We start from the raw sequence: 25863 nt of genomic DNA on the forward strand, positions 1-25863 counted from the left end.
CTGATGGGTTGTTGGAATTAATCTTTGCTTATGATTTCAAGTTTATTTGATAGGGACCATGTATTATACTTTCTTGTGTTCTCAACACTCATTACACTAAATATATTTTAAAAATGTATTTTTTGGGGCACCTGGGTGGCTCAGTGGGTTAAAGCCTCTGCCTTTGGCTCGGGTCGTGATCTCAGAATTCTGGGATTGAGCCCCACATCCGGCTCTCTGCTTGGCGGGGAGCCTGCTTCCCTTCCTCTCTCTTTGCCTGCCTCTCTGCCTACTTGTGATCTCTGTCAAATAAATAAAATCTTTAAAAAAAAAAAAAAGCTTTTAAAAATGTATTTTTCACTGAAGATATTGGATAAGAAGAGATTTCCTTTGCTTTACAAGTAAGTTTTTAGTATTTTTTTCTAGTTATATATTTTTAGTTTTTATTTTCAATAGTATAATATTAGAATGTTCTTGTCCTTCTCAGAATTCATGTTGAAATCCTGACTCTCAAGGTGGTAATATTAGGCGGTAGTATTAGGGATATTACCTAATATTGTTATATTAGGTGATATTATATTATTAGGTGATAATATTAGGGACTTTGGGGAGTGATTAGGTCATGGAGGTGGAATGCTTGTGATTGGGATTAGTGCCGTTGTAAAAGAGACCCCAGAAAACTAGCTTGTCCCTTCCACCTCTAAGGACACAGTGAAAGATGTTGTCTGTGACCCAGAAAGTTGGCTCCCACCAAACACTGAATCTGCTGGTGCCTCAATCTTGGCCTTTCCGGCATCCAGACCTGTGAGAAATAAATGTCTGCTGTTCAGAAACCACCCAGTCTGTGGTATTTTGTTACAGCAGCCTTAACAGACTAAGACAAGACATTTCAGCTGCCTTTTCCTAGTTGCAGTCAACACAGTTTTGCTTAACAGAATTATTGTGGTTGGTTTAAAATGATGCCTAACTTCAGTGGCAAGGAACTGTCTGGAAATCATCTAGGTTTAAATGGGCTAGAGTAAACATTTAAGGTATGTTGTTTTTCGTTGTAAAACTAGACAGATGAAAGCTTTTGTTTAAACATGATGATTACTTGTTCATTTTTGTCATTTGATCATATATCCTGGCTACGTGGATGCAGCTCTGATGGGCAATCTTTGCAAGTTTATAAAAATACACTTAATTACTGTTTGGATACAAAGATGAGTCTTCTTTTGCATACTCTTTGTCACTCTTTCTGCTGAGGAAAGGATGGTGGAGTTAAAAAGTAGGGGACTGAATTTATATTTAGGTAGGAATGAATTCCTTACATTGGTGTGTGACTCTACAAGGTCTAGAACTATTGCGTTGGTAGAAATATTTTGCTATTTGACTGCTTAACTCGGGATCTCCACTAGTTGTAATTGGATAGTTACCAACAAGTTTTGTCTACATGAAGGCTGCAGTTACAATATATTCAGTTGTGAGTGGGATAGTGTTTAAGGTGGTGCCCAGGATGATGTGTGTTTCCCATGATAGGCAGCTGGAAGGATGACTAGCCTTAAAATTTTTCATTTATTTAGTGATTAATTAAATTGATATATATTGTCTAGTCTTTTAGGCACTGTTAATAAGTGCTGTGAATAAAAAGAGGATAGAACAGTTCCTTCCCTTGAAGAGCTGATACTCTGTGTAACTAAATACAGAATGAGAACCACACTGTTCTTTTAATTCATCCTATTGTAGACCTTTCATAGAGGTAAGACCTCATATCTGAAGTTCAGAGCTGGATTTGAACCCAAGCTCTGTCAACGGCATCTGTGACCTTGGCCAGGTTCTTTAACTTCTCTAATGCTTAGTTTCCTCATCTGTAAAATAAAGATAAAATAGAATAAACTGTATAGAGGTGAAGGAGGATGAAATAAGATGATTCATTTTTAGGTATTTTGTAAAATGCCTGGCACAAAGTAAGTACCAAATGAAATACCATCTTTCTCCTCCTCATTGTCATCATCCTTATCCTCAATAGTATTGGAAGTGTTGAATCTGAAAATAAAATCACCTAAACTTTTAGGTCCAATCCCAATAATTACAATACATATCTGCTTAAAATGCATGTGGGGCAGGGTGTAGGCTCTTCATCTCTATTGAAGCACTTTGGTAGCTCCTGGAGATTTCTGTGGAGCAGTGTCCTTTTGAAAAGCATTTAGATAGTTCTTTTCTTTGAGCACTATAAATAGTTTATTCTGCTATCTTTTTGTTTTCATAGTTTCTGTTGAGAAATAGGCACTCTTTTGAACATTCATTTTCCCCCTGTTTATAACATGCTGGTTTTTCCTGTATGCTCTTTATTATCTTTTCAGCAGCTTGATTATATGGGTGTTTTTTTTTTTTTGAGTTTATTTTTATCAGAGTTCACCGAGATTCTTGAATCTATAAACTTGTGTCTTTCACCACATATGGGAAGTTTCCAGCCATTATGTCTTAGAAATATATATATATTTTTCTGCTTCACTCACTTTCTCTTCTCTTCCTGGGACTCAGACAACAAAAATGTTAGGTATTTTCCTTTTATTCCACCTTTCCTGAGGCTCTCTTCATTATTTGTTGCAATTTTTTCTCTCTGTTTTTCAGTTTAGGTAATTTCTGTTGATCTATGGTCAAGTTCACTGACTCTTTATTCTTCATTCTTTTGAGTCCCTCTACTGAATTTTTAATTTTAGATACTCCATTTTTCTGTTCTTAAATTAACTTTGGTTCTTCTTACATTTTCTGTTTCCTCACCAAGGGTTTCAATATTTTCATGCATTTCAGGTGTATTCACATTTATATCATGGAGCGTGGTTATAAAGGCAATTTTTTTTTTTTAAAGATTTTATTTATTTATTTGACAGAGAGAGAGATCACAAGTAGGCAGAGAGGCAGGCAGAGAGAGAGGAGGAAGCAGGCTCCCTGCAGAGCAGAGAGCCCGACGCGGGGCTCGATCCCAGGACCCTGAGATCATGACCTGAGCCGAAGGCAGCGGCTTAATCCACTGAGCCACCCAGGCGCCCTATAAAGGCAATTTTAAAGTCCGTGGTAATTTCCACAACTGTGTACTCTACAGACTGGTTTATGTTGATTCTTCTTTCCCTTGGGAGTTGGTTACCATTTACTGTTTGTTTGCTTGTTTGTTAATTGGATTGTTTTCCAGACTTTGAATCTTACATTTTGAGATTCTTTTTCCATAAGATTCTCTGATGAACATTGATTGTACTTTATTTTAGCGGGCAGTCTACCTGGTAATGTCCAGACTGCAAGTTTTATTTTCCTTTCTGGTTCCAAAGTCACTTCAGTTCCCAAAACCTTTGCTGTGCTTCTTTGGTTTGTTACACATATGGTGAGCCCGCACTTGTATTAGTGCATATACGAAATTAAGGATTTCCTTCTCAACTCTCCTTGGGATTTCTCCCACACTCTCTGGGTTCCTGGGACCCATTTTCCTTCTTCTGAGTAGAAAGACAGATTTCTCACTTAGAATTTTTGTTTTGTTGTGCTGTCTAGCAGTCTTGCATGCCTGGAATCTACACTATGACAAAGTGGTAAGAGAAAAGAGAAAAAAATAGTGGAGGTTTCCTTCTCCATTTTTGAATCACAGGAGTGAACCCATTTGCTCTGGTGTTTAGATTTTCAGACAGGTTTTAGATGTCTGTCTTCCCCCACTAACCTTTCCCACATTGCAGTATAGGTCTGTAACTGGGCCTAGCCTTGTGGAAGAACTGGGAGAGAGAAAAGAGAGAGAGGAAACAGTATCAGAAACGAGTCATAATTCCTCAGACACTTTGGTTTGCAGATACTCCTTTTTATGTTTTTTAATTTCTTTTACAGTTTTGTTCTTTGCACAGTTCTACACTGGGACTGCCCTTAGGTTTAAATCTGGGAGATAAAAGAGGGTGGGGGTGGGGAGCAGGAAGGAAACTCAACACTATACTGGTAGTTCTTCAGGTTTTGACTCCTCTCTTTAATCTTAATTATTGTTTACTTTTTTAAAAAGAATTTTTATATACTTTTTATATTCTGTTCAGTGTTTTTAGTTAAGAGAGATAAGCTGTAGCAGACTTAGTACTTCAACTTGACTGGTTCTGTCAGTTTTTGCTTTAGGTATTTTGAAGCTCTGGTGTTAGGGGGCTTAACCACTTAAAATTACTATGTTTTCCTGATGAATTGACCCCTTATCTTTGTGAAATGTCACTTTTCCCCCTGTTACTATTCCTTGTTTTGCAGTCTAATATTTGATATTAATATAACTATTCTAGTTTTCTTAAAATTAGTGTTTGCATGATATGTCTACTATTTTTTAAAATTTATTTTTAGTCTATTTGTGTCCTTAAATTGTGGATAAATTGTAGATAAATTGTAGATAGCCTACACATATCCAGTCTGATGAACTTTTAATTGACCAGAGCTCAGCAAATTACTTTCCATAGGCCAAACCCTACTCATTACTTGTTTTCAGTATGACTTGTAAGGTAAGAATTGCTTTTACATCTTTAAAGGGCTGAAAACAAGTCAAAAGAGAATAATATTTTGTGACACATGAAAGTTATATGAAATTCAAACTGAAAGTGTACATAAGTTAAGTTTTGAATTTTGTTAAAAAAATTGTGGAAGGACATTTCTCTCTTTTTATATAATACCTGTATAATATCCAAATTTTTTGTTGGCCCACAAAGCCTGAAATATTTATTAATATGGCCCTTTATAGAAAAAGCTGGTGATCCTTGTCTTTGACCATTTATATTTAATGTAATTTTGTGCATGTTTGGATATAAGTATTCCTACTTTCTTTGTTTTTGTGTCTTTTCCACCTTTTCCTGCCTTCCTTTGAATTGAATATTTTTTAATACTATGTTTTATTCCCATTACTGGTATATTAACTGTGTAATTGTATACAACTGTATACAAATTTTATAATTTGTCTTATTATTTTAGTGCTTGAGGTTTATGACTTAAGTCTTTAACAGGTCTATGTTTTAATAATATACCACTTCATGTATACTGTGAGGATCTTTGTTTCTTTTCCTGCAGACTTTATGCTTTTGTTGTCATTCATTTTGCTTATAGACATTACAGATTCTACAAATTCTACAAAATACTAATTTTTCACTTTAAAAAGATGTTATGTTTTAAAGAAATGAAAAAGCAAGGAAAAATTCTTGCCCTCGTATTTATAACTTCTGGTGCTCTTCAGTTTTCCTCCAGTGTCATTTTCCTTTGTCCCAAGGAACTTCTTTAACATTCTTCTTTTCTTCTGCAATTTAGAATCTGCTGTTATAGGATGGAGCATTTGATTTCACATCTTGCATTTTTTAGGTCTAGAATTTCTTTTGGTCCTTTGTCTTTCTCATTTTTTTCTCCTTGTTTTGTTAGATGTTTTTAAATCCTCAGTCATAATTATGGTTATTTTAAAGGCTTTGTCTGCTTATTTTGTCATTTGTCTTTTTCGGGATCAGTTTCTGTGCTGTTTCTCTATTTGGGGTTTACAGAGTTACATAGCCACTTTTTTTTTTTTCCCTAAAACTCTGACTACATATAAATTAGACCACTTAAACTGCTTTATCTTCCATGCTCATCAGTTACTGAAACATGATTTAATCATAGGATCTTGCAGATAACTGTTGTGTGCTTGCTAATTTAACAAAAAATACATATAATAAGTCTAGATATGTTAGCATTCAGCCTTAACATGTATTTCTGTTCTTTATCCCTTTTGAAATCTAGCACATTGAACTGATTCAAAAGGGGAAAAAACATGTTTCAGTGATTAAAGAACATGGTAGATAAAGTAATTCATTTTGAATGGGTTTAGTTTCTCAACAGAAGAAAAGTAGGTGGTGATGTTGCATGCTATAGTATAATGTTTGGGAGCTGGGAATGGCTTTTGTGAATTATTTATTAATATACTATCAAGTGGGATCCTGGTAATGAGGATTTGGGCCTGGTGCAAGGATCTAGTTCTGGTAGACAGGTATATTTGGATATAGGTAATGGGAAGAGGTGGAGACTAATTCAACGTGGGTTCCAGGTGAGGATGGAGAGAGAGGCAAAGGGAGAATTTGATAGTATCTGATACATGCAGATAGATACTCTTTAGCCACAGTTGGGCTTTTGCTGCATGCTGTGCTTAGGATTTTCTAAAGTGAACAGTTTGTTTGTTTGTTTGTTTGTCTTTTTAGAAACTCATTAATGGGGAGAGGAGAATTAGAGGAAGCGATAATAGGATCATTCATAGGAAGCAATCGTAGGATGCATTGGAAACTTACATAGTTCATAGAGGTCAGCAAGTCAGGAAAGAGGCAAAGAGGGAGCTTGCTTTTGTTGTTACTGGTATGAGATGTAACATCTTAATGTTGTTTACTTTTTCTTGTGAAGTTAGTCTCCTTAATAAATTTGGTGCTATGCAGGATCTCTACAGCCAAGACAGACTTTTAACTTATTTTAGTTTTATTTAATCCTCATTATTTTTAGGCTACTTAACCCTGCCTTTATTTTTATTTTTTTTATTTTAAAAGATTTTATTTGAGAAAGATGGACAGAGAGAGCACGAGAGACAGAAGAGAGAAGGAAATCCCTGTAGGAGAGAAGAGAAATCCCTGTAGAGCAGGGAGCCTGATGTGGGGCTCGATCCCAGGATTCTGGGATCATGACCTGGACAGATGCTTAACGATTGAACCACCCAGACACCCCCACCCTGCCTTTCGTGTAGTTTTTTCTCCTTATTGTTCTACATCATTTGAACTCTTGTTTTTTTTTTTAAATAAAAACTTAGTGTTTTTTTTTCCTTTTCCTCTAAAGAAGTTATAGCTAAGTAAAATAATACTTTTGAGAGGCTTTGAAAGTACAAAATTCAAGAATTCTGAATTAAGATGTAGCATAAACATCAAAAGAAGTGAAAACACAGACCTAAATTTTGTTTGCAGTTTTTCATTTAAGTTTCCCATTAACTTTTGAGTGAATGTGTGTGTGTTTTTCTTCAGAAATTTCTACACCCAGACCATCTTCTCCAAGTGGATTACCTGAAGAAGATAGTGTTTTATTTAACAAACTGACCTACTTAGGATGTATGAAGGTTTCTTCCCCACGTAATGAAGTGGAGGCTTTACGAGCAATGGCAACTATGAAATCTTCCAGTCAGCACCCCTTTCCTGTTACTCTGTATGTGCCAAATGTTCCAGAAGGTTCTGTGAGGTAAGCTCCAATCTTTTTTATTTCCCCTAGACATGTATGAAATTTTTTGCATGGTGGTGATGATGTTATATCATAAATCAGGACTAGGACTTACTGTGAGTTCACTTTTACTCTGCAGACATGAAAAGTAAACATGTTTAGGCTTACACCATGTTGCTTATTTATGAGAGGCATTTACAAAATTTTGCTTAGAATATTATAAATGGAAATAGAAATGTAAACATACCTATAATTATTCAGAAGGAAGATAAAAACCTGCCTTGCCCTTGTCCTATAACCATGGTTCAAGAACTAGAGTGAGGGGCACTTGGGTGGCTCAGCCCATTAAGCATCTGCATTTGGCTCGGGTCATGATCCCCAGGATCCTGGGATCGAGCCTTACGTGGGCCTTCCTGCTCAGTGCAGAGCCTCTTTTCCCTCCCCTTCTGCTTGCCACTCTGCCTACTTGTGCATTCTCTCTCTCTTTTCAAATAAATGAATATAATCTTTAAGGAAAAAAAAAAGAACTGGAGTGAGCCATAGATTTTATACTTTTAACATCAGATTGGGAAGAAGCAAAATGGCTTTTTCTCTTATGCTTAATTAGAAATAATATTTACTGTCATCTGAAGCTTGAGTTTCTTTAAATCAGATCATGTTCTTCTACATTTAGTGGCCTCTAGTCACACTTATGATTATATTAAAAAATCCTTACCATGTCTGGTCACTGATAAACTACTGCCTTGACCTGATCTTTTACCCTTCTCCTCTCTCCTTACCTGTCTTCTCTCTCTCTCACTTTATTCACTCACTACCTTCCAGTCATAGTAGCTTCTTTGTACTTTCTCAAACATCATGATTCCTACCTCAGGACCTTTGCATATTCTCTTGCCTTAGCTTAAAAAATCTTCCCTTGTTTCCCAGTAGCTTTTTTACTTCTTTACATGTCACCTCAAACGTTTTATCAAATGAAGCCTTCTTTGATCAGGTCACGTAACTGTTCCTTTTTTCCCATTATTGGGCCTTTTTTTCCTTCATAGCATTTTCTTTGACTTCGTATTGTATGTTTATTTGCTTATTGGTTTATTGTCTAACTTCCTCACTAGAATATAAGCTCCACGAGAGCAGATTATTTCTTTCTCTGTGCTGTAGCTTCAGTGTCGAGAGTAGTATCTGGTCCATAGCAGATTTTCAGTAAATGTTTACTGAATGAACAAATGAAATGTACCAAATCTTTGAAATTAGGTTGACTGTATTCTGGTCCTAAAATATTCCCTGACAGCCAATCTAGTCTTTTTTCAAACTCTTTCTGAAATGCCTTATTCTCTAAGGTTTAGAATGTGAGAAAATGTTAGGTTAGTTCTAAGTACTAAAGTAGTAACAATATAAATTTATAAGGTTTGGTAAAAATACTTTGAATTTTTTAAGGAAAGTGTTTTGTAGCTATAGTATTTATATGGTATTTCTTAAAAAATGTCAAAATGCCTTTTAAAGTTATCTTTTTAGTTTCAAAGAGCCAAACACATGTTGACAAAGACTTAGTGTTTTGACTTAAGCCTCTATTCCTACTGGGTACCCCTTACTTTCATAAATCCTGACAGGTCTTGAGATTTTAAATCAGTCTAGGGCTTAGGATTTACATAGGGGAAAATCAGAGTTATTTACTCCTAAACCCCACAGACTTCTTTTACTTCTTAAATTCTATTGTTAAGTTCAGCTTTGGAACCACTCTGACCTTTTTTGGTTTGGGTAAGAGATGTTTTGGTTGAACAATGACCTAGGTCTTAGATAAACTTAGAGGTGCTTTGTAAATAGAAATGAACTGTCCAGGGATGGTCTTTGATATTCTGTACTAACATCTCTTTTGCTATAGCAGAACAAGGCTAGCAGTTGGGAATGGGTGACAATAGATTTTATGACACAGGTAATGTTTACTTGGCTTTGGGAGTAAATGAATTGCATCATAGGAGATACAAAAATTAAGTAATTGTTAAAAGAAGTTGAAGAATTTATGTGTGTGTGTGTGTATGTGTACAGATATCTGTACACATATATATACACACAAACATAACAAAATATTATTCTAGTACATAATTATAGCCAGTTTATTTTTATGATTTTAAGATAATTAAGATGGGGCGCCTGGGTGGCTCAGTGGGTTAAAGCCTCTCCCTTCAGCTCAGGTCATGATCCCAGGTTCCTGGGATCGAGCCCCGCATTGGGCTCAGTGCTCAGCAGGGAGCCTGCTGCCTCCTCTCTCTCTCTCTGCCTGCCTATCTACCTACCTGTGATCTCTGTCTGTCAGATAAATAAATAAAATCTTAAAAAAAAATAAGATAATTATGTATATGTCATTAGCATAATAGAACTGTTTGCTTTTGTTCTTTGATAGTTAATATTTTATCTTATTTTTTATCACTGTTCTGTAGAATTATAGACCAATCCAACAATGTGGAGTTAGCTTCTTTTCCGATCTATAAGGTGTTATTCTGTGCACGTGGACATGATGGGACCACAGAGAGCAATTGCTTTGCATTTACAGAGAGTTCCCATGGTTCAGAAGAATTTCAGATACATGTTTTCTCCTGTGAAATTAAAGAGGCTGTAAGTATAATATAATGTAGCAACTTGCTATCAAGATGAATTAGGGTAGTATTTTTGAACCGAAGTCTCACTGTTTTGTAAATTAGTATGTATCACCACATACTCTATTACATAAATTTGGAGTACATTTCTAAAGAGAAAGTTAATATTTAATGGCATAGGACTAAAGATGGAAAGCTAAATCTGATAACTGCATTAAAGTGGTATTGTAGGTAGGGCACTTGCAACTTAACAAATATAACAGAAAAAATCCTACTTGATGAGCTCTCCTCCTACCCTACTGTGGTAGTAATTGCTCAGGCTTAGAACGGCCTCTGTTGTTATTTTTCCCAAGTTGATTGGTCCATGTGACTTTTTAAAGCCTCTATTACAATACATGTTTTTCTGCTGGACTGAGGGTTACATGTTGCTTTCATTTACATATTGGACTATGATTGTTTCATAGATACCTGTGGTTTTCACTGGTGATTTATGTTCATTCCCTCAGAGGATGACTTCTGCTTTATGGAATTGACCTAATTAAAAATACAAATCTCACTGATAGCAGGAGTGTCAACTTACAGTTTTTTTTGAAGATGCTAGTAATTACTAACTAGTGGTTTATTCTGAGACTAGAGAAGCGGTTCTTAAAAACATGGAGAAATTTCCTTCTTTTCTGTATTTGTTGGATTCTCCCCAAATTAAAAATAGGTTGCACTTAAAAAAAACATTCCAGTGTGCCTGACTGGCTCAGTCTATAGAGTGTATAGCTCTTGATCTTGGAGTTGTGAGTTTGAGCCCCATGTTTGGTAGAGATTACTTAAATAAATACAAAAACTTAAAAAAAAATCCACTATAGTTAACACACAGTGTTATATAGTTTCAGGTGTAATTAGGTTATACTTTTAGAACTTCAGTGCTTACAACCATTTTAAAGGCATTAATAAATTTGTTTGGATGAGCAAATCTAAGGTGTATTGACTTTTGGAAATATAAATTGCCAGCAGGAAATGCTAAAATCCGCTATTCTATTTTCTGTTTACCGTGAAACATAACAGGATTTCCAAGAGTTTATTTCTGGCCACAACATGGGAACTCACAGAAATGTGTATTTCTCTGTGTTTGATACTAAGCATGAAGGATATGTCAATTCTTATGCCTTGGTGACTAATTTTATTTATACTAAAATGAACATGCATAGACACACATAATTTAGATTGTAGCCATACGAGGCAGAACCCACATCTGTATAAGAAGTTCAAGTTGGTTTTTTTGTTTTTAAAAAAATATGTCTGAGACTGTTTAATGCCAACATTTCTATATTTATGTATATACTGTCTGCTTGGTCGGTGGTGTGATAGGAGAGTGAATGAGTACAAGTGTGCCTGGCACTTAGCAGCAGTGAATATAAATATGTTGAAAGAATATCTGTGAATTTGTGAATGAAGGGGTCTATTTCAGATCCTTACAACTCTACTACAGAAGTGAAGAAGCAGAGGGTAGAGTCCTGGCCTTTCATGAGTGCAGCATTTAACACACCTGTGTGGTTTCTGGGTAATTCGTGCTTAACAGCAAGGAAATGAACTTTGAAGACTTGGAGAACATCCTGCTTGGGGAAGTAGAAACACTTCTGCAGAAGAAAATGGAAAGGGCCCTGGCTTGCAAGCATTTTTCATAAATATGATGGTAGGAAACTCTCTTTTTGATTATTGCATCCTCTTGTTTATGGGTAGAGGAACTGTGTGTTGTTTTGGGGAGCTTTAACAGTGGATAAGCAGTAGACAAAGCTGTGGGGGAATTCTCAGCCTGACCATTTTGGATATGATATTAAATAGTGTTAAGTATATTTCTGGAACCGATATCTGGTACAGTGCAGGTTATGAAAGGTGATAGCCGTGTATTTAATTTTTTTACAGTACATTTTTGGAAGCATTCTATTATGGGTTCATAGTGGCAAAATGCATTATTTGAAGGAGAAATACATGACATTTGTCATTAAACTTTATTATGAGAGATATTCCTAAATGAAAAAATAACCAGTAGAAATGTAGAGCTTATGCCAGGCACTGTGCTAAGCATTTTCTTGACATTCATAAAATCCCCATGGTATAGATAGTATTTATTTTGATTAGTGATCTTTTCCTCTGCCTGGAGCAGTTCTGGTTTATGTGTGTTGTCCAGGTATATTATTAGTAGAACTCCCAGCTTATTCTCAAAGGGTTCTGGTTTGGCTGATAAACTGTCTGGAATAAACTTTGTTTATCCCAAGGCTAAGATTCTATATAACAGAGCTGGGTTTCAAATAGAAGTCCCTGACTCTGAATACCCATGTAATTTTCAGTAACAGCTTACCTGTTGCTTAATATTATAAAAAACAAATGGATTTTTTCATTATGTTTAATGAAGGCATTTATTGTTCATTTAGTTTACATTCCACCCACCTTTGGGTTTTACTCATGCCTTACACGGAAGATGTCCAACATCTTCCTCTTTCCCCTCAAAAAATAATGACCCACTTTAATTAATCTGAAGTCTTCAGTTGCATTTACTGGTTGTCTCGTTATCTGGTTCCTAGGTTTCTTGTTCTGTGGTGAAGGTGCAACTTTAGTCCTTAGTTTTTGGGTCCCTCTTGATGGGCACAAACAGTTGGCAAAGATAGTTCAGGAAGTGGTAACAGACGTTCTTATTGCCTAAATGCATTCCTTAAGGAATGTTACCAACTTACTTGTTTTCCATTGTTTGCAGAGCCCTTGGATGTGATCTGTAGAAGTTTGTTAAGAGCAAGAAGACATCTTAACTTCTCAAGCAGGAGTAGCCTGGCTGCCAAGACCAACTATCACTGTGATGCTCTTTTTTCACCCTAAAATCCCACAAGTAGTGTTAGGGTGAAGCCAGTGAAGGTCATAGCTCTGTGGAACCTGACATAAGGATTAGGTGTTCCCACAGAAGGGTTAGGATACATACGACTTGATAGACTTGGGAGATTCATCTGTAGGGCTCTGCTGGAGTGGGCCTCAATTACCTATGGCAAGAGTTGGAGAATCTGACCCCAGGTATCTTGATGCCCATGATTTTGTTCAGGGAAAGTGATACACTGCTTCTGCTGAAGGATTGCAGGCCAAACAGAATATCAGAAAGCATAGTGAAAAAAGCCAGGGAGACATGTACCCTTGTTGCATCTTTATGGATACATTGTATAAAACTGTTTGTAAAGATACTTTTAAAAGGCTTAGTTGATTGTCTTTCACAATTTATTAAGTCTGTGTAATAAGTTTCCTCAAAACAGATTTGATGTTTGTTGTTTTTGTATTTTAACATACTTATCCATTACTAGCAGTTCTCAGTGTTAAACATTTTAGAAGCGTGATTATTACCTAGGGTTAAAGACATTCAGAGGTATTTCATAGTAAATTTCAAGGGTATCATTGGGAAGATCTTCATTCTTAATGCACTGTTTTTTTGGGGGGAAGTTGCTGAAATGTCACTGTATAAGAGAAACCTTATTCCTTGTATATAAGGGCAAATATTATTTCAAAACGTATTTATTGAGATGGCATTTTAGCAAAATGCCTTATTTTGGAAATTAATTATGAAGTTATGTTATTAGTGTTTTCCATAAATAAGTTTATTTTTATAATTTTTTAAAAGTTTCTTGTATGAGGAACACCTGGGTAGCTCAGTCGGCGAAGTGTCTGACTCTTGATTTTGGCTCAGGTCATGATCTTAGCGTCCTGAGACAGAACCTCACGTGGGGCTCTGTGCTCAGCAGGGAGTCTGCTTGAGTTTCTCTCCCTCTGCGCACCACCCCCCCCTTCTAGCATGGTTTCTCTCTCTCTCTCAAATAAATAATCTTTAAAAGAAAAGCTTCTTGTATGCTATGCCTCTTATTTTAATTCCTTTCTGTGAGTAATTTATTAGAATAATTTGTTTCTAAAAATTTAACACAGTATCTTTCATGGTGCCCTTTATAGAATGATTTTTCTACATCTGTTTCTTGGGTGAACATTTTCTTGATATATGGTATTTTAAAAAAGAGTTATCTTTCACCAATATTAACGAAAAGGCTTTATCCTGGAAAAATATGTCATTTATGTTAAGTAAATACCTTTTTGTTTAATAGCATTTTTTTGGAGTATTTACATGTAATAATACATATTTGAGAAGGTGGAAAATACTGAAAAAAAGAAGAAAATAGAAGTTACTCAAAATTTCACCAGAGTTAAGATTTTGGTATATCTCCTTTCTACATACCTACATGTGCTCTCCTCCTACCTCTTCATATTCAACAACCCCAACAGATACTTTTGTGTTTAATTAGTACTTTCCATAGGTATAGCTTTCTGGGGAAAAACTGTACTGTATTATTTGTCAATAAAGCTTCCCTTCTGCAAAGAATATGCCTATTCTCGATTATTTGTGTGTATGCGTGTGTGTGTGTGTGTGTGTGTGCATGTTTAATAGTGTGACATGTATAGAAATGTTGGACCATGGTGTATGTTTTTAATATTCTTTTCATGGTGTAGCTGGTTACCCAATTTGTTTCAGTAACTAGAGACATTGATAATTATTATTCCTGAAGATATTTTACCTTGCCAATCATTGGGTCACCATTCCAGCTGCTCATAGACTCTAGAATTCACAAATGATTTTAACCTCGTTGTTGGGAGCAGTAGCTCTAAGACGTGGTGAGGATGAAATGTACTTTGATTGCTATTAATGTACCGTTGTGTCCTATGTTTAAAAAGAGAAAAGTGTAGTCTGATTCCTCTGCCCCCCCCCCCCCAGTCATTCTTAACTACTCTGGCTCAGCCCCATATACTTAAAAACCTTTTAAAGAGAAATTGCTGGGCCTTGCCATCTGCTTTAGAATTTGCCAAGCTCCCTGACTTTTTTGGTGTGTCCTGATGTGGCAGGCTTGCTGATAGCTCTTATGTAAAGAAAACGAAATAGTTAGAAGGTACGGGAGAGGAGAAGAAAGAATAAGTATGGTTGGGGTTTGACTACTAATGTATCAGCGTATCTACAGGTATTCCCCTATATTTACATGCAATGTTTTCTTAAAAATATGCTGGAGTTGAATGTGTAAATAGCAAATAATAGACCTTACATTTTGTTTGATGTTAGGAAATGGGGAGTACTCAACTAAAAGTGATTTAAAGTTCCTATTTACACTTTACCTTGAGTCATACTCTTGAATGACTTATTTCTAGTGGGTTTTTTGCTTCTGTTTTCTTTTCTAACCACTTAAAGTATTGAGATAAATTGAATAAGTATCCATTTGAGGCTATTTCTGGTTTTGGCTTACCTAATGATTCCTTCTTCCCTACCCAAACCACGTTCAACGTACGTGGGCTGAAATGTAAGCACCCCATTCACTGCTGTATCCCTAGCACCTAGAATAATACTAAGTATACAGAGGGCGCTCAAAAAATATTTATTAAATGAATGTGTGAATTCGTTATCTTAATTGTAGAAGAGTTGAGGACTGCATTTCTTAGTTGTATCAGTCCTTTGTTGTTTTTACTCATTTACATAAAATTATAGTTGGGTAACATTAAAATATTTTAAAAATTTTACAAGCACTGTGGTACAAATGTGCTCTGCTGGATGTGAACCTCAGGTTGGCAGGCAGTATTTGTACACATTTAAAAGTGTGTAAGTCAGTTAGGCTTAATTTGGCAATGGAAAGGTAGTTTCCATTCCATGGAAGGTAATTATTGATTAATAGATGCAAGTGTGGCTGTGGGAAATTTGAGGACCACTTATTTTTGAATGTGATAGACTGTATGAGAAAAGGCAGAATATACATGAACATCACAAAAACAGAAGAATGAAAGACCCCATGCTTTAAGAAGTTCTGTTGATGTAAGTGGTCATTTCAAGCAAATGACAAAATATTACAGTCTTAAACTCACATATTCAGTGAATGATTTTAATTCACTTTATCTAAAGGGAAGGATTTGTTCATATTTCACTTGATCTTAGCCAAAAGGCCGAGAAGCGATGGGATTTGTTCATATTTAAGGAAGTCTCTTGTATCTCCCAGTGTGAGATTATGTATGACCTTTGTTAAACTCTTCTTTTTCCATCTTGGTTTCATTGTTCAACCCATGGGTGGCCTGATAAATTTGGAAGTTCTCTTGTGCTTCAAGATTACAATTTTGAGATGGTTTGATGCTTCTTTTGGAGCCAAGGAAGAGAATAACTTCTGAAAGAGTGTGGGGTCTAGAGTACTTCTCCACTTTAGGGCAAGGGGATAAGCCATGGATAGATACATATTTTATAGAAGTCACCAGGGTGGCTTAGCACTAGTAAATAGATCATCTCAGCTGGGAATCCTACAGTGCATTTGTATCACAGCAACACTGAGGAACAGCACTTGAATCTCTTTAGATCACATTACCGTGTCAGCTTATTGCTAACACCAGTATTTGCTTTATTCTGTGCCTTAGTATCTAGCCCTCTGCAGCTGAGGGGAGTGAAAAGAGAAATTGAGAACTTAGGCTAACACCTTGTTTTGTGTGTTTATTGGGAATATTTAGAAGCCAACACCATTCTGACAATTATCTTAGGGTTCATTCATTGCAATATGGTATATTCTGAGACCTGGAAACATCTGTAAATAAATATAGTTCCTTCAGTGAGCTTCAATTAGTTAGACCTTTTTATTACCATTTTAAATGCTAGAGTTTAAAGAAGAAACTGTACATAAAATGTTACATACAATATGTAAACATACATAAATACATAAATACTAGCTTATATGAATATAAGCAAGCAATATATATAAAGTGCCATATATATATTATGTGTGAACATAAATATATAAATGTATGCTTACACTATATCTGCTGAAGTAAATTGTGACCATGGAAAGTTATAGATTCAAGAATTAGGAAAGAGGAGTAGCAAAATGCAGTTAAAACCTTTGCCTAATGGTATTTCCATTTTTCTTTCAGGTAAGCAGAATTTTATATAGTTTCTGTACGGCATTCAAACGTTCTTCCAGACAAGTGACTGATGTTAAAGACTCGATTATTCCTACCCCTGACAGTGACATGTTCACCTTCAGTGTCTCCTTGGAGGTAAAAGAAGATGATGGAAAAGGAAACTTTAGGTGAGGTTATTTGGGAAGAATAAAAGTTGGTATTATGCTTGAAATATAATACTGGCTAATGTAAAGCTTCCAGAAGCTATGCAACGTTCGTTGAAAGCTTTAACATGAGAAATATTTGGCAGGTGAATGAGTATGTTTCATTACTCTCATGCTTTCAGATATTTTATGTAGATGATTTTCTCAGTATTTAAGAATAATGATTTATAGAAAAATTGGTAAAATAATAAATGCAGAATAAAAAGGTATAGTTTTGTCAACCACACTCAGTTTTAATATTTGATTTATTCCCTTTGTTTATTTCTAAGGGTATTTTTATACACTTGTATATATGTAATTATTCTCTTTATTATGTAAGAACTTTTCCAAAATGTTCTTAATCAAAATCAGCTTCAATGGTATCAATAGTGTGTTGGGTGGTTTGACCATCATTTAATTAAACATTTTCTTCTGTTGTATGTTTAGAATGTTTTTCTTGTGTTCACAAATAGAGCACAGTTATGCTCTTAATGATCATTTATGTGCCTTTAATTCGAACAATAATTATTAGGTAGATATTTTGTCTGCTTTTTTGTAGATGTAGACATTGAGTCTTAGATAAGTTGTTCAGGGGATTTTTTCATTTCAGATATGACAACCTCTATTTTAGACATTTATTATTTTAATTAATTCTTAAGAGTGGTCAGTCTGGCTTAGGCTAGAATTGTAGTTGTAGTGGTCAGTCTGGCTTAGGCTAGAATTGTAGTTGTACTGATCCATATCTCTTTGTCCATTTTTTTTTTTTTTTAAGATTTATTTTTTTGACAGATAGAGATTACAAGTAGGCAGAGAGGCAGGCAGAGAGAGAGAGAGAGGAGGAAGCAGGCTCCCAGCCAAGCAGAGAGCCCGATGCGGGGCTTGATCCCAGGACCCTGGGATCATGACCTGAGCCGAATGCAGAGGCTTTAACCCGCTGAGCCACCCAGGCGCCCCACTCTTTGTCCATTTTTATGTGTATTTACTTGAGTATGTTACAGTTATCCCAAATGGTAGATATTTAAAGCAAGCTCTTCTCACTTTGTTTTGTCTTGGGCTTTAGTGTCTTAAGGCCACACAACCAGCTAAACCAGAATAGTGAGTCTTAAAAAATGAATAAGCTATATTCCTAAATCTGTTAAATTTAAAATCTAAAATTGAAATGGTGTCCTTTAAATAATCTTGGTTTTAACTTGTGTTAGAGATAAAGTATAAGGCCCTTGCAAGTCCAATTTAAAAATTAATTAATGACTTTGCTGACTGTAAAATTTGTAGCTAGCTGCTCTGGCAGAATGAGAGTTTAGAGCATGTTAAGACTAAGGGTATTTTCTCATTTGAACCTCAGAATAGATTCTAACCTTGGAATAGATTATTTTATTGTGTTATTATACTGATAATTTCTGTTCTTTTCGCATATTTCAGTCCTGTTCCTAAGGATAGAGACAAATTTTATTTCAAATTAAAACAAGGAATAGAGAAGAAGGTTGTGATTACAGTGCAGCAACTTTCTAACAAAGAATTAGCTATTGAAAGGTAAGCAGCTTGCTCCTAAATGCTACCAAAACTTTGTATTGACATTGCTGTTGTGTTTCAAGAGATACTATTGAGACTCAGCTGTATTACTCACTGTGGCTTTTCACCATACTTCAGTTTCTCCATTTAAAAATGAGAATGAGAATATTAATGCTGTATCCACTTAAATAAGTTAGATTTAACTGGTTCATTGAAAATCTCAGTTGATGGGAAAAATAAACTTGAATTTTTTCTTCCCCCAGTAATAACTGCTTCAACCCTGTTTGGTTACATCTCTTTTTCTTGCTGTCCCTTATTTATATATAGGACAAATGCTTTAAATTCTCAATCGTCTTTGATAATTAAAAATTACATTTAGTTACTGGGATGTCAGGGGCTTAAGATAGATACATATCTTTTAAATATATAAACACACAAACATATATACATAACGTGTGTGTGCATTTATGTATTTGTTAATATTTGATCATATAAAAACAAAAAAATCTTGTAGGACAAAAGATACCATAAACAAAGAATAACAAATGATAGTTCTGGAAAAAGTATTTGTATTGTAAATGACAGATGAAAGGTTAATATCTATAATATACATAAATTTCTTAACAATTTGCAGAAAAAAGGGGAAAACAGGAGTATGAATCAGCAGATTACAGGACAGCTATTCAATTGGCTAACAAACATATATATATACATAAAAACATGTTAGTATTCATGAATAGACAGGGAAATGTATGTAAGGTAGCAGTTAGATAGATAACGGACAAAGATAACATAAAGAGGTGCTGGGGATATGGGGAAATGGTAACGTGTGTGTACATCCTTTTTGAAAACAATCTGACAACATCTATAGAACTAAAAAACCCCACCTATAATTGGATGCATCAGTCCCATTCTAGGGACTCTGTCCTATTGAAAAGAGTACTACTGTGTAAGGACATAATTTTAAGGATGTTTATACTTTTTATAGTGGCAAAAATCCAGAAATAAAAACAAATGCCTTTTAACTTAGCTTTAGGCAGTGGGAGCAATTGGTGATGGTCATAAGAGAAAGAAAAGCCTCTTCATCAAGACTGCTGTAGACTATGACTTCTTACCTCCAACCCCCCAGTTCTACAGACTAGGATGAAGGTGGGGGGGCAAGTTGAGGTGCTGGCTGATGGCATCATGGGCACCTCTGTCCCTTTTAAGTCTAGGAGAAGGTGTCTGGCCTCCAATTATCTCTTTAGAATGTTCTTTAGCATGTCAGGAATTTAGCTTTGCTTTGTTCCCACCCTTGGGTTTTACTACTCATACCCAGATAACAGGAAAAATGCTGCTATTTAATTCTGTCTTATAATTATGGTTGTCATCTTTTCTCCTTTTTTAGTGGTATAAAAAATAATTGTGAGTTATAAAATGCATGAAAAATAGCTAGAGATTAAAGGTATTATTGATTTGGAATATTTTAGTCCTACAAGAATGATGAGAATTTTTGTTGTTGTTAGCAGTAGGTAGAGCAATGTTTGAATCTTTTTATTCAGAAGTAGGCAATTTCACACTTACAGACAAGGTAAAAAAAAAAAAATTGCTACAGAGAACACCTGTGTACTCAGAATCACCTGTGGGGAGCATTTTACGCCACTTGCTTTGCACCCACTTTCTCAATCTCTCTTTTCTAGCTCTCAGTCTTTACCTACCTACTTATCTACCTGCATACACACACCCATATAATCGTTTCTCTGAATGATTTAAGTTACGTACACCATGGCATTTTATTCCTGTGTACTTTCTTAGGAAATGTGTATTTACTAAAAATAAGGATTGGGATAGCTCTAATATAAGCACATACGATACTTTTTGTCTAAACTGCGACTTGTCTCCAGTTTTGTCCGTTAACCCAGTAGCATCCTCTCCCTCTCCAGTTCAGGGTTCGGACTAGGGTCGGCTGTTGCATTTAGTTGCCATATGTCTTTGGCTTTCGTTAATCTGGAAACATTTCCACAGCCCTTCTCTGTCTCTTATGACATGGACATTTTTGAAGAATACACCCATTTTTTCCTCTTTTTAATACAGCTTTGCTAATTTGGGGTTTATCTGATACTACTGTGTGATTAGACCCAAGTTATTTATTGCTATGTAGGTGATGTTTCTGTCACCGTGGATCACATTTGAAGGTGCCTTACAACCATCTGATAACCATCTGTCTCTCACTGGTGATGTTCATTTTGATTGCCAGAATTTGTCAGAATGTCATTTCTTCGCTGTAATTCCTTCTCCCACCCCCCCCTTGCAACTAGTAAGCAGTCTGTGGGGAGATATATGAAAATGTCCTGCTTCTCATCAAAATTTTCTTCTTAAGTTAGCATTCATTCATGATTCTTGTTTGATCCAGTCTTTACTGTGAGGAATGCAAAATGACAATTTTCCATCTCCTGTACTTTCTCTAGATTTGGCAGTCAGCCCTTGGCATTCTGATGTAAGCCAAAGATTTCCACTTACCTATTTATTATTGGTATAGACTCCTGAATTTCTCTCCTCCCCACTACAATACTTTATAATTCACTACAGAACTTAATTATTTTGGTGTTCACATTGTCCAGAATTTGCCACTGGGAGTCCTTTCACATCCTGCATCCGTAAGACATGCCCCCAGAACTTCCTTCTGGCATAACAAAAGGCAGCTTTCCATTTAATACGTCTGTAGTAACATGCGTAAAGAGTATTAGATGTTGAGTAATTTAACTTTTAATAATCATTATTGAAAAATTTTGGAGTTTTATGATTAATGGCATGTTATGTCTCTATAATAGAGGCTTGTGCTATGCTTGTATATGAGGCAATCCTTCCTGTTCCTAATGAGAAGCTCCAACTTTGGTCAACTTGAAACCTTGATGAATATGAGTAAAATAGTTGAATGCCTACTTAGAATGTTTTCTTCATTAGCTTAAACATTTACACATGCATTCTGAATATATTACAGAAAATAATAACATAGAAATGGGGCTTTTTGCCCACCCTCATATTCAGAAGCCAACTTTTCAGACTCCGTAATCTTCAACATCAGTGTCTCCATCATCATTCTACTTTCTGAATAATTTTGAGGCATTTTTCCAGAGCTCATTATCTCAACATCTGCTTAAGTTATCTGAGATAAAGCACTTTTTTGAGCAGTATATGTTGCTATTGTTGCTAAGCCCCACAGGTGCCTATTTGTATAGCATTAGAATTATTTAAAAAAAATTATACCCACATATAACCACTTACACTATTGCTTTTATTTTAATATAATTGATCTTGATGATACTAACAACTCTGGGTTCATATATCCAACAGTAATTATTAAACCCATGCTAAGTTTCTTTGCCCCCCCCACCATTTTTTTTTAAACACATTTTATCTGATCACCTCTATAAATATCCAAACCAAAACTGACTGAGATAGCTTCAGCTAAGGGTTCTTCCACAAACAATACTTCATTCAGCATAACAGACTGAATTTCCTGTATCTCAGATTTGTCTTTTTTGCACTTGGTCTCAGCCAAAGGCTGAGAAGCGATTCAGATTTGTCTGTTTTGGAAAAAAGAATCTTGCCTTTCATTAGATTATATGTGGTATTTAAGGTGTTTTTTTTTTTAAAGATTTTATTTATTTATTTGACAGACAGAGATCACAAGCAGGCAGAGAGAGAGGGAGAAGCAGGCTCCCTGTTGAGCAGAGAGCCCGATGCGGGGCTCGATCCCAGGAGCCTGGGATCATGACCTGAGCCGAAGGCAGAGGCTTTAACCCACTGAGCCACCCAGGCGCCCCTTACGGTGTTTAAATAACAAAATGTAAATGGTGGAATTTAAGGTGATCCACTAGGTGGCAGTCTTGTCAAGAGAATTCTTAACACCTCTGCCTCAAACTGCTGCTGACAAAGTTTGTAATAGAAAGACATTGGTGTGAATGCTATTCAACATGGTATTAGAAGTCCTACCCTCAGCAACCAGACAACAGAAAGAAATGAAAGGCATCCAAATCGGCAAAGAAGAAGTCAAACTATCACTCTGCAGATGATATGATACTTTATGTGGAAAACCCAAAAGACTCCACTCCAAATCTGCTAGAACTTATACAGGAATTCAGTAAAGTATAAGGATATAAAGTCAATGCACAGAAATCAGTTGCATTTTTACACACCAACAAGACAGAATAAGGAGAAATTAAGGAGTCGATCCCATTTATAATTGCACCCTAAACCATAAGATACCTAGGAATAAACCTAACCAAAGAGGCAAAGAGTCTATACTCAGAAAACTATAAAGTACTCATGAAAGAAATTGAGAAAGACAAAAAGAAATGGAAAAATGTTCCATGCTCATGGATTGGAAGAACAAATATTGTGAAAATGTCTGTGCTACCTAAAGCAATCTACACGTTTAATGCAATCCCTATGAAAATACCATCCATTTTTTCAAAGAAATGGAACAAATAATCTAAAATTTATATGGAACCAGAAAAGACCTCAAATAGCCAGAGGAATGTTGAAAAAGAAAGCCAAAGTTTGTGGCATCACAATTCCAGACTCTTCAAGCTCTATTACAAAGCTGTCATCATCAAGACAGCATGGTACTGGCACAAAAACAGACACATAGATCAATGGAACAGAATAGAGAGCCCAGAAATAGACCCTCAACTCTGTGGTCAACTAATCTTTGACAAAGCGGGAAAGAATGTCCAATGGAAAAAAGTCAGTCTCTTCAAAAAATGGTGTTGGGAAAATTGGACAGCCACATGCAGAAAAATGAAACTGGACCAATTCCTTATACCACACACGAAAATAGACTCAAAATGGATGAAAGACCCCAATGTGAGAAAGGAATCCATCAAAATCCTTGAGAACACAGGCAGCAACCTCTTCGCCCTCAGCTGCAGCAACTTCTTCCTAGAAATATCGCCAAAGGCAAGGGAAGCAAGAGCAAAAATGAACCATTGGGACAGCAAAGGTCAACAAAACCAAAAGACAAGTGACAGAATGGGAGAAGATATTTGCAAATGACATATCAAATAAAGGGCTAGTATCCAAAATCTATAAAGAACTCATCAAACTCAACACCCAGAGATCAAATAATCTAGTCAAGAAATGGGCAGAGGACATCCAGATGGCCAACAGACACATGAAAAAGTGCTCCCTATCACTCGGCGTCAGGGATATACAATTCAAAATCACAGTGAGATACCACTTCATACCAGTCAGAATGGCTAAAATTAACAAGTCAGGAAACGACAGATGCTGGCGAGGATGTAGGGAAAGGGGAACCCTCCGTGTACACTGTTGGTGGGAATGCAAGCTGGTGCAGCCATTCTGGAAAACAACATGGAGGTTCCTCAAAAAGTTGAAAATAGAGCTTCCCTATGACCCAGCAATTGCACTACTGGTTATTTAACCTAAAGATATAAATGTAGTGATCCGAAGGGGCACGTGCACCCGAATGTTTATAGCAGCAATGTCCATAATAGCCAAACTATGGAAAGGACCTAGATGTCCATCAACAGATGAATGGATAAAGAAGATGTGGTGTATATATACACAATGGAATACTATGCAGCCATCAAAAGAAATGAAATCTTGCATTTGCAATGACGTGGATGGAACTAGAGGGTATTATGCTGAGCGAAATAAGTCAATCAGAGAAAGACAACTATCATGTGATCTCCCTGATATGAAGAATTTGAGAGGCAGGGCGGGGATTTTGGAGGAAGAAATGAAACAAGATGGGATCAGCAGGGTAACAAACCATAAGAGACTCTTAATCTCACAAATCAAACTGAGGGTTGCTGGGGGGAAGCGAGTATGGAGAGGCTGGTTGGGTTATGGACATTGGAGAGGGTATGTGCTATGGTGAGTGCTGTGAAGTGTGTGAGCCTGATGGTTCACAGACTTGTACCTCTGGGGCAAATAATACGTTATATATTAACTTAAAAAAAAGATATTGGTGTTACATAATTTTGGTGTATCTTCAGAAAGAGAAAGTGATTTATCATTTTCAAAAGCAACTTTTATGTATGTAAAATTTTCAACATATGCAAAAGTAGAAAATAATGCATTGAACCTCAGAGCATCCATCCATCATCTAATTTTCATGTTTGGACTTTTTTCAAAAAATATTTTTTTCTAAAAGAATCCATTTCCCTGTGTATTCAGGGGTTCAAGCCTTCTTTTTATGTAGGTATTTGACAAATTAAACTGAGACTTTCTATCTCAGAATCTCCAATATCTAGCACAATGCTAGCAACACAGAACTTTGTGGTTAGCTACTTATCCCTCATGTAGCGCTTCTGTGCTGGACATGGTTGTAGAGGCATTGCTGATACTATCTTTTTTTACACTTGAAGAAACTCTTGAAGAAACTGAGGCACAGAGAGGGTCGATAACTTGCCTAGGTCTTACAATTAATATTTGAACTGAGTCCATCTGGTATCAGAATACATATTCTTACTCTCTACTGCCTCTTTCAAAACTTGTTGAAAAACGAATAAAAAGTATAAAAAAGTGTTACATATTGACAAAACTCATTGTAGTAGTAACAGGACACTGCACCTGATAAAACCCTTCCTTGTTTAGAGATTATGTGAAGACTGCCTTCATATCTTGAAAGTTTCTAATAGTCTTGTCAGTGATCCGTGTTAGATTTTACATTGAACTTTATTTGGAACTGGACAGAAGAGAGAAAGTAGTAACGGCCAACATTTATTGAGCACTTACTGTGATGGCCATGCTACCGTTGCCATAACAACATGTGAGAAAGGCTTTATAATTATTACCCTGTTTTTGCACATCATGAAACAGACTAAGGAGCTTAAGTAACCTGGGTCACTTGGCCAGAAACTGGTAGAGCCAGGCTTTAAACCAAAGCCTTCTGGTTTCTGAGTGTGTCCTCTTTAAGATTGTACCAAACTAAATCCTGATTGTCCACTAAGTTTAACATTAATCAAGCCAGTTAGGAGAAAAATGAATTGGTATTTTCATTTTTTTAAAGATTGATTGTTTGATTTATGTCCATAATAGCCAAATTATGAGAGAGATCACAATTAGGCAGAGAGTTAGGTGGGGGGGTGGGGAGCAGGCTCCCGCCAAGCAGAGAGCCTGACACAGGGCTTGATCCCAGGACCCTGCGATCATGACCCTAGCTGAAGGCAGAGGGTTAACCCACTGAGCCACCCAGGTGCCCCGGTATTGTCATATTTTGAGAATTTGTGAAAGTGAGAATATAGAAGTTGGGGTATCCAGGTGATTGTTCAGGGACTTCAAACTCAGGGACACCATGTCGTGGGAAAAAATGCTGACTGATTTTTAGAAGAGAAAGCCAACAATGATAATTGATGGGAGGAAGCAAGACGGTTGTCATCTGAGATGTGTGAGAAGAGCAAACCTGGTTATTGTGAGCCCCCAGTTAAAATGTTAAAGTGTGTGGATTTGATCAGGTCAAGCTCTTC

At 36.1% G+C, this 25863-nt stretch overlaps 1 protein-coding gene across 4 annotated transcripts in view; it reads left to right on the forward strand.

The window, feature by feature from the left end:
* RABGAP1L (RAB GTPase activating protein 1 like) overlaps positions 1-25863 on the forward strand; it is a 762787-nt gene that overhangs the window by 78402 nt on the left and 658522 nt on the right. For all 4 annotated transcript variants that reach the window (XM_045983134.1, XM_045983136.1, XM_045983137.1 and 1 more), the window contains exons 4-7: positions 6975-7185; positions 9594-9768; positions 16707-16864; positions 18299-18409. In XM_045983134.1, the coding sequence (XP_045839090.1) occupies positions 6975-7185; positions 9594-9768; positions 16707-16864; positions 18299-18409 (655 nt within the window). The remainder of the gene's footprint in view (positions 1-6974; positions 7186-9593; positions 9769-16706; positions 16865-18298; positions 18410-25863) is intronic.

The sequence above is a fragment of the Meles meles genome, chromosome 17 (genome assembly GCF_922984935.1).
Source record: "Meles meles chromosome 17, mMelMel3.1 paternal haplotype, whole genome shotgun sequence".
Taxonomy (NCBI): Eukaryota; Metazoa; Chordata; class Mammalia; order Carnivora; family Mustelidae; genus Meles; species Meles meles.